Genomic DNA, 8,097 nt, shown 5'->3' on the forward strand with positions numbered 1-8,097 from the left:
GCCGGGCCGCGAGGCAGGGCGGGAAAGAAAAATGGGGAGGAGGGTGGAGAATCGTGAACGCGCAGGAAGTGAGGACCCTGAAGGGGGCGGATCCAGCACTTTCGCTCAATTAGAGAGCGAATGAGAAGGGCGCGAAGGTAGGAGGGCGGAAGTCAGTATCTCGGACCGCTGGAGGAAGAGGGCGCCGGGCCGAAGTTTTCCCTACTACGCACAAATTGCGCGTGCGCGTTTGCACATTCTAGTGCCTTCTAGAAAAGGTGGTCGGTAGGGCGGAGTTCTGTGACGGAACGGGGGGGCGGGGTAGAGACGTGTAAGGTAGAGCCGGGGTTCTGAGCGAGTCTTACTTGGGGGTGTATAAATCGGCGTTCTTGTTTTACTTAAATGTATGAGCTAGCTAGGAGAGCACGCGACAAGTAGCAGGCTTTGTTCCCGGGCTCACGGGTATAAGCCTCATGGGTCATGTGGGAAAGCGACAACCACCGTTTCTGAAAACTGCATCTCGCGCTGCCCCGTCCTCCCAGAGCCCAAATGGCCTGTGCGTGTGTGTCTCCGTGTGTGTGTGTCCGACAATGATCGGTCTATGCTTTGCGTCCCCAGGGCCCAAATGACGCAACGAAATGCAGGCAGTGTGTTGGACGCGGGACGCCCCCGATGAGCTCGGCCCGACTTAACGGACCGTGAACCAACCACCAAGCGCGTTGCTGCGAGGTGGTTGGTTGAATCCGGCGCCTGCGTGCGCCCCAGCGTAAGCGCTGATTGGAAGAGCGGAGATGACGGATTGCCCTATCCGCCATTCAGCGGCGGGGGCTTGTTCGGGTTCGAGGCGTCGATGCCCTTACGTTTTCCTAAGGTCTTTTCCTAAGTTAATATGGCTGCGGCCGGCGAGAAGCTGGGACGTCGGTGAGGAGAGGAGGCGAGGTCTTTCCGAGGTTTTGGCTACGATTCCCCTCAGCAATGGCGCTTCGGTCGGGGTTCTGGGAGCTGTTGTCGGTTTGCAGGAACCCCGGTAATTTCATCTTCCCACGTCTCTCAGATTACTCCCCCGGGTCAGCACAATGTGCACATGCAGGTCGTCTTTTGCATTCAACATATACCATCGAAAAGTAAACAAGCTAACAGCATCGTGATGACACTAGTAGAAAATTAAGGACCAGGGTCTGTGATGACTACACCCCGTGACCGAACATACCTTTTGTCCCCCTTCCAGGGCGCGAAGACTGAGGGGGAGAGGATGGAGACAAGTTAGATCATATTTTTGTTTTGTCCGTTTCGTCACTTTTTTTTTTTTTTTGCGGTACGCGGGCCTCTCACTGTTGTGGCCTCTCCCGTTGCGGAGCACAGGCTCCGGACGCGCAGGCTCAGCGGCCATGGCTCACGGGCCCAGCCGCTCCGCGGCATGTGGGATCTTCCCTGACCGGGGCACGAACCCGCGTCCCCTGCATCGGCAGGCGGATTCTCAACTACTGCGCCGCCTGGGAAGCCCCGTTTCGTCATTTTTTAAAGATACGTATGGTTGTTTACGTTCTTAGGGTGTCGGGTGGCAGTGCTGTCGACCAGTTCCAAGCCAGCGGTGAAGCCTGAAGCGGACCCCGAAGGAAATGAAGCTGTTGCCCCGGAGTTCACCAACCGGAACCCCCGGAATCTGGAGCTCTTAGCTGTAGCCAGAAAAGAGCGGGGCTGGGGGACAGTGTGGCCCTCCCGCGAGTTCTGGCACAGGTAATTAACTCTGCTAGGTATTGACCACAGAGCATGCATGCTGCTCTGCAAATTGTTTTCATCAGTTCATTTGAGGAACGTGCCCGGTAACTGCTGGCGACTCTGCTCTCAGGAAGCTGCCTTGCGGTGGGTCTAGGAGGGGTTAGTGGAGGGGGGCGGCAAACAATAAATACGTAGGTGTCATGGAGGAAACTGAAAGAGGATAAAGTTAGAATGGGGAACTGGTTGACTAAGACCCCTCAGAAAATAGGAAGAAGCCGAACTATCTGCCAGGAAGAGCGTTCCCAGCAAGGGAAACAGCTAGGGTGGGAATGAGCTTGGCGCGTTTGGGGCACCGAAAGGCCTGTGGACCTGAAGCTCAGAGGGCCGAGAGGTGGGTAGGAGACACATCATTAGCTCTGTAAATCAAGTAAGCGCTTTAGACGCTATTCTCACTACGGTGGGAAACTATGAGGGCATTTAAAATTTGAGCCCGAATGGAAGATCATTCTGGTTCCTTGGAGGAGAACAAATTTTTAAGGGGGCCGGTGGTAGAGACAGGAAGAACGTTAGGAGTCTCTTCTTTGTTATAAAGATGGCCAGTTACTGAATGCTTTGTCTTTGCCAGGAACTATGCTAGGTGCTTTATATGCATTTTCTCATTTAATCCTTAAAAGTACTTTTTGAAGCAGGTGCAGTAATTTCCCCCGTTTTGCAGGAGCAGGGGAATTGAGCCTTAGGGAGACAGGAGGGGGTCAAAGAAAGGGGGCAGGCAGTTCATCATCGAAATAATCTGAATCTTGAATCCTGAATTTTTTTTTGAAATACCCAAATTATCACTTTTACTTAATATTTGGATTATTTAAATAATTGGAGATCTGTTTCCCCCCTTTTTTCCCTATCTCTCCATTCACAGTATTATCAGTATAAAATTGGAAGTGACCTTGGAGATAATGAGTCCTACTCCTTTGTTGCGCTAATGGTTTAAGACAAGGATCAGCAAACTATGGCTCCTGGGCCAAAGCTGGCTTGCAGGCTAAATATTGTTACATTTTTTTAAAAGATTTTAAAAAATGCAAAGAATATTTTGTAATGTGAAAATTGTGTAAAATTTAAAGTTCATTATCCACAAAGAAAGTTTTATGTGCACCCAGCCACCACTCATTCTTACCTGGCTGTTCTGGAATTACTGTGGCTGAGTTGAGCAGTTGACCCATGTTGTTACCTGAAAACTAGGTTCACCTCTCGGTGGATGTCAAGCCAGAAGACACAAGCAAGCCAGAGATCAGGAGAAGGGAGGATGTATTACTTGCAGCAAGCAAGGAGAACCCCGGGGATCTTCCCCAAAGCAGGGTCACGCGGAACAGCAAAACTGCGGGAGCTTTAAGCTAAGGGTACAAGCATATTCATGAAGGGGCTTGAACAGAGGAGAATTCAGCATAGAATTGGGGCCAGGGTCGACAGAGTCCTAGCGTTAGTTGATTGAAGTCACAGGTGTCAACATAGTCATTTCCATCCTCCACCTGAGGATGGAGAAACTTAAAGACGGTATCAGATTGTTATATATTTCCCTTGAGGAGGAACTAGGACTCTGTTTTACCACTAGACTATTGTTTCTTGACTGCTTTTCCTTTGTTCCTGCATTCCCTTACTTCCCTTAAGATCATTAATTACTGAGACCTGTTCAAGAGCAGGCACTGTGGCCAAGCTTAGAGCACAAAATGGCTTAGGCCAAAAATGGCTTCTCTTATGTGGAGAAAGACATGCTAGTTCTCTTTCTCCAGGGACCCACTACCCTCTCTGCTTACAATATGGCCTGCAAACCATAAAATATTTACTATCCGATCCCTTACAGAAAGAGTGTGTTGACCCCTGGATTAAGAGATTGTGATTGTTACTAGGGCTACCAGCGAAACTAGGAGTAGAACCCACATTTCTAAATCTAGTGCTTTTTATGGTATTTCACACTAAGAATCTTAGTATAATGTTTGATTTCAGTGCTTTCTTTATCATGAACTTAATTTCTAAATGTGTAATGTATACAAATGTTGTAAAATCCAAAAGGGACTATAGTTTCTGTGTATCCTTCTAGAGCTAGTCTATGCAGATAAGTATGAACTTGTATTTTTTTCATTATAAATCTTACCACATCATATATATTGTTCTGCATTCCCCCACCCACCTCCTTCACCCCCCCCAACACACACACACACACACACACACACACACACACACTTAAAAATACATCTTGGAAATATTTTGTGTTGGTGGGAACATTGGCTCTGGAGCCAGACCCCTGGACTTAAATCCTACCTAGCTTCATTACTTACCATTCATTAGTTGTAACCTTGCTAAGTTACTTAACCTTTCTGTGTCAGTTTCTGCAGCCCAAAAAAGAAAAAAAATAAGAAAGAAAGAATAATGGAATTAGTTTGAGACATGAGCTATACCTGTAAACAATTAGGACTCCCTGGCACAGTAAGTGTTCAGTAAATGTTAGCAACAGCAGCATCATAAATTGCTACTTTGTTCTTAATTATGTAAAATAACTGTTTGAAGTAACTGTGTAAAATACCGTAGCCTTACGTTTAGGTCTTTAATCCATTTAGAGTTTATTTTTGTGTACTGTGTTAGGAAGTGTTCTAATTTCATTCTTTTACATGTAGCTAGCTGTCCAGTTTTCCCAGCACCATGTATTGAAGAGTCTGTCTTTTCTCCATTGTATATTCTTGCCTCCTTTATCAAAGATAAGGTGACCATATGTGCGTGAACACTCTATGACATAAATCACAGTAAGATCCTTTTTGACCCATCTCCTAGGGAAATGGAAATAAAAACAAAATGGGACCTAATGAAACTTAAAAGCTTTTGCACAGCAAAGGAAACCGTAAACAAGAAAAAAAGACAGCCCTCAGAATGGGAGAAAATATTTGCAAACGAAGCAACTGACAAAGGATTAATCTCCAAAATGTACCAGCAGCTCATGCAGCTCAATATCAAAAAAAACAAGCCAATCCAAAAATGGGCAGGAGACCTAAACAGACATTTCTCCAAAGAAGATATATAGATATACAGATTGCCAACAAACACATGAAAGGATGCTCAACATCACTAATCATTAGAGAAATGCAAATCAAAACTACAATGAGGTATCACCTCACACGGATGGCCAGAATGGCCATCATCAAAAAATCTACAAACAATAAATGCTGGAGAGAGTGTGGAGAAAAGGGAACCCTCTTGCACTGTTGGTGGGAATGTAAATTGATACAGCCACTATGGAGAACAGTATGGAGGTTCCTTAAAAAACTAAAAATAGAACTACCATATGACCCAGCAATTCCACTACTGGGCATATACCTGAGAAAACCATAATTCAAAGAGTCATGTACCACAGTGTTCATTGCAGCACTATTTACAATACCCAGGACATGGAAGCAACCTAAGTGTCCATCGACAGATGAATGGATAAAGAAGATGTGGCACATATATATACAATGGAATATTACTCAGCCATAAAAAGAAACGAAATTGAGTTATTTGTAGTGAGGTGGATGGACCTAGAGTCTGTCATACAGAGTGAAGTAAGTCAGAAAGAGAAAAAAAATATCATATGCTAACACATATATACAGAATCTAAAAAAAGAAGGTTCTGATGAACCTAGGGGCAGGACAGGAATAAAGATGCAGACATAGAGAATGGACTTGAGGACATGGGGAGGGGGAAGGGTAAGCTGGGACGAAGTGAGAGAGTAGCATTGACATATACACTACCAAATGTGAAATAGATAGCTAGTGGGAAGCAGCTGCATAGCACAGGGAGATCAGCTCATTGCTTTGTGACCACCTAGAGGGGTGGGATAGGGAGGGTGGGAGGGAGATACGTATAGCTCATTCGCTTTGTTATACAGCAGAAACTAACACAACATTACAAAGCAATTATACGCCAATAAAGATTTTAAAAATAAAATACCGTTGCATGGCTGTTTTAATTAACTGACTGCCTATTGATGATTATCTTTTATGATTTCAAACAGTGTTGAAATGAATTGTCTTGTCCATGCAATTTAGCAGTGAGATTGGGCATATTTTCATGGGCTTAAGAGTTATTAATATTTTTCTTTTCTGTGAACAGTCTGTCCATCCTCTGCCTATTAAGTTACTGGTCATTTCCTTATTGATTATAGGAGACTTTTTACATATTATGGAAATTAGCACAATATATGATTTAAAAGTATTTTTTGTTTAATTGCTTGCCTTTTCACTTTACTGTTTTGTTTTTTTGTTTTTCTTAGCATGCAGAAAACTTTGTTAATTTTTTTTTAAACAAAAGCCATATGATGTAGTTTGAGGTCATGTTAAATAGCTTGATATAGTTAAATAGGTTTATCTTACTTTGACATTACTTAAAACTTCTCCTATGTTGTCTTATAGTACACTTATGATTTCTGTTTTTATATTTAAATCATTAGCTAGAAAATAAAAGCATATAGTAAGGGGACTTCTCTGGGGGTGGTTAAGACTCCACACTCCCAATGCAGAGGGCACGGGTTTGATCCCTGGTCAGGGAACTAAGATCCCACATGACACATGGCGTGGCCAAAAAATAAATAAAATATTTCCTTCCTTTAAAAAAAAAAAAAAGCATGTAGTAAGTATATTTTTATCCAGTGTAGGGTCAGCAACTTAGCTTTGCCTCTTCAAATCCTTTTTTGAAGTAGATGCTGTGTAAATCTCAGCAGTCAGAAATACCAAATTTCTCCTGGATATTTGAGGCTAAGTAGAAATGTTTGGTTTATTGCTGATGATATTCTCATAAAAGCAAGGGGAAAACACCTTTCCCGAGTAAAAGCCAGGTTAAGTATGCTGAAGTAAATGAACCAGACATTACATTCTTGAGAACTATTTCGGCATTTATTCACCTGAAGTCATTTATCTTTAGAATTCTTTTATGATTTTATTCTTTCACCTCATTTAGGTTGCGAGTTATAAGGAGTCAGCATCACATAGACGCGCTTGTTGAGCATCGCAATGGCCAGACTGTGGTTTCGGCATCCACTCGTGAATGGGCCATTAAAAAACACCTTTATAGCACCAGAAATGTGGTGGCTTGTGAGAGCGTAGGACGGGTGCTGGCAGAGCGGTGCTTGGAAGCAGGAATCAACTTCATGGTCTACCAACCAACTCCTTGGGAGGCAGCCTCAGACTCGGTATTTTTGTTTTCATGTACTTAGTTAAAAGGTATTGTGTTAATTCTTGACGCTAGATATGTACATAATAATAGTTCCATTTATTAAGTTCTTCCCAAGTGTCAGAGCCTGAGGTGAGTGTCCTGATGTGCATTACCTCACAGCAGCCTATAGCGTGTCAGGACTCATGTTCTGTAGGTCAGCTGAGGCTGGCTGGCCCAGTCCTTGTGGCACGGGGCAGGGTTCAAACCCACGTGACCGATTTCATAGCCATAATGTTGACCACTCTGCTTCCCTATTCATATAGTAACATCTTGTCTATAGAATATTTTAAAATGCTGCTAATCCTTGACATCTCTACATCCTCTTTTTTCTTATCTGTGTCATTATTAAGGTCACTTTCTGAAAAACCAGTGTAGGCTGGGAAGTTAGCAAGGATAAATCAGTTGTTTATTTCTCTTTCTCTTGGGAAGTGAACTATTGTCAGCTTGTGGTGTTGACTTAATCTTTTCCTTTTTTCCTGATCTTCAAAACCAGATGAAGCGACTGCAGAGTGCCATGACGGAAGGTGGTGTGGTGCTGCAGGAGCCTCGGAGAATCTATGAATGAAGCGGAAGCGTTGCTTGATACTTGTCAATGTAAAGCTGTCAGCTGTTCGTTCATCAGGAGAGAGTCTCTAGACGAGCCGCCGGCTTGGGCGTCCTGTACAGTAACCTAACAGTGGAACGTTATTAGTAGTTAAGGTTGTCCTCTTCTCCCCTTGTGTGTGTTTGTTTTAAATCCAGGGCTAAATTCTTCTCCTCTCTCTGACGTGAGAGAAGTATTTGAGAAGAGCTGTTGCCAATTATAATTAACTATTTTTTTTTTTTTTTGCCGTACGCGGGCCTCTCACTGTTGTGGCCCCTCCCGTTGCGGAGCACTGGACGCGCAGGCTCAGCGGCCATGGCTCACGGGCCCAGCTGCTCCGCGGCATGTGGGATCTTCCTGGACCGAGGCACGAACCCGTGTCCCCTGCATCGGCAGGCGGACTCTCGACCACTGCGCCACCAGGGAAGCCTATAATTAACTTTTGAGGAAAAATGTTTATAAGTTAAAGAATAAAGGTATATTGTGAACTCTTATTCTCTGGTTATATGACATTTTCTCTGCCTTCGAGCTCACTGTGGCATGGGTACACATAGGTTTATGCATTTGTCACCGTGGCTGGGTTGCC

The 8,097-nt window shown here is 44.2% G+C and overlaps 1 protein-coding gene across 3 annotated transcripts; it reads left to right on the forward strand.

The window, feature by feature from the left end:
* The first annotated feature begins 152 nt into the window (after positions 1–152).
* Positions 153–8,005, forward strand: MRPL18 (mitochondrial ribosomal protein L18). Of its 3 annotated transcripts, none has more exons than XM_019951549.3 (4): positions 320–1,006; positions 1,530–1,716; positions 6,674–6,756; positions 7,422–8,005. In XM_019951549.3, the coding sequence occupies exons 1-4, from the start codon at positions 955–957 to the stop codon at positions 7,487–7,489; spliced, it is 390 nt and encodes a 129-aa protein (XP_019807108.1). In that variant the 5' UTR covers positions 320–954; the 3' UTR covers positions 7,490–8,005. The 3 variants fall into 3 exon arrangements, with proteins under 3 accessions (XP_073645902.1, XP_019807108.1, XP_019807107.1); XM_019951548.3 differs by having other exon boundaries at positions 366–1,006; positions 6,674–6,905; XM_073789801.1 differs by lacking the exon at positions 1,530–1,716 and having other exon boundaries at positions 153–1,006; positions 6,674–6,905.
* The last annotated feature ends 92 nt before the right edge of the window (positions 8,006–8,097 follow it).

Source organism: Tursiops truncatus, chromosome 12 (assembly GCF_011762595.2).
Source record: "Tursiops truncatus isolate mTurTru1 chromosome 12, mTurTru1.mat.Y, whole genome shotgun sequence".
NCBI lineage: Eukaryota > Metazoa > Chordata > Mammalia > Artiodactyla > Delphinidae > Tursiops > Tursiops truncatus.

Excerpts from the sequence above, each read along its gene's own strand:
- MRPL18 (XM_019951548.3), top strand. The coding sequence starts at position 955 with ATGGCGCTTCGGTCGGGGTTCTGGGAGCTGTTGTCGGTTTGCAGGAAC. Across the intron at positions 1,717-6,673 it reads TCCCGCGAGTTCTGGCACAG|GTTGCGAGTTATAAGGAGTC; the intron begins GTAATTAACTCT and ends CACCTCATTTAG. Across the intron at positions 6,906-7,421 it reads GGGAGGCAGCCTCAGACTCG|ATGAAGCGACTGCAGAGTGC; the intron begins GTATTTTTGTTT and ends CTTCAAAACCAG.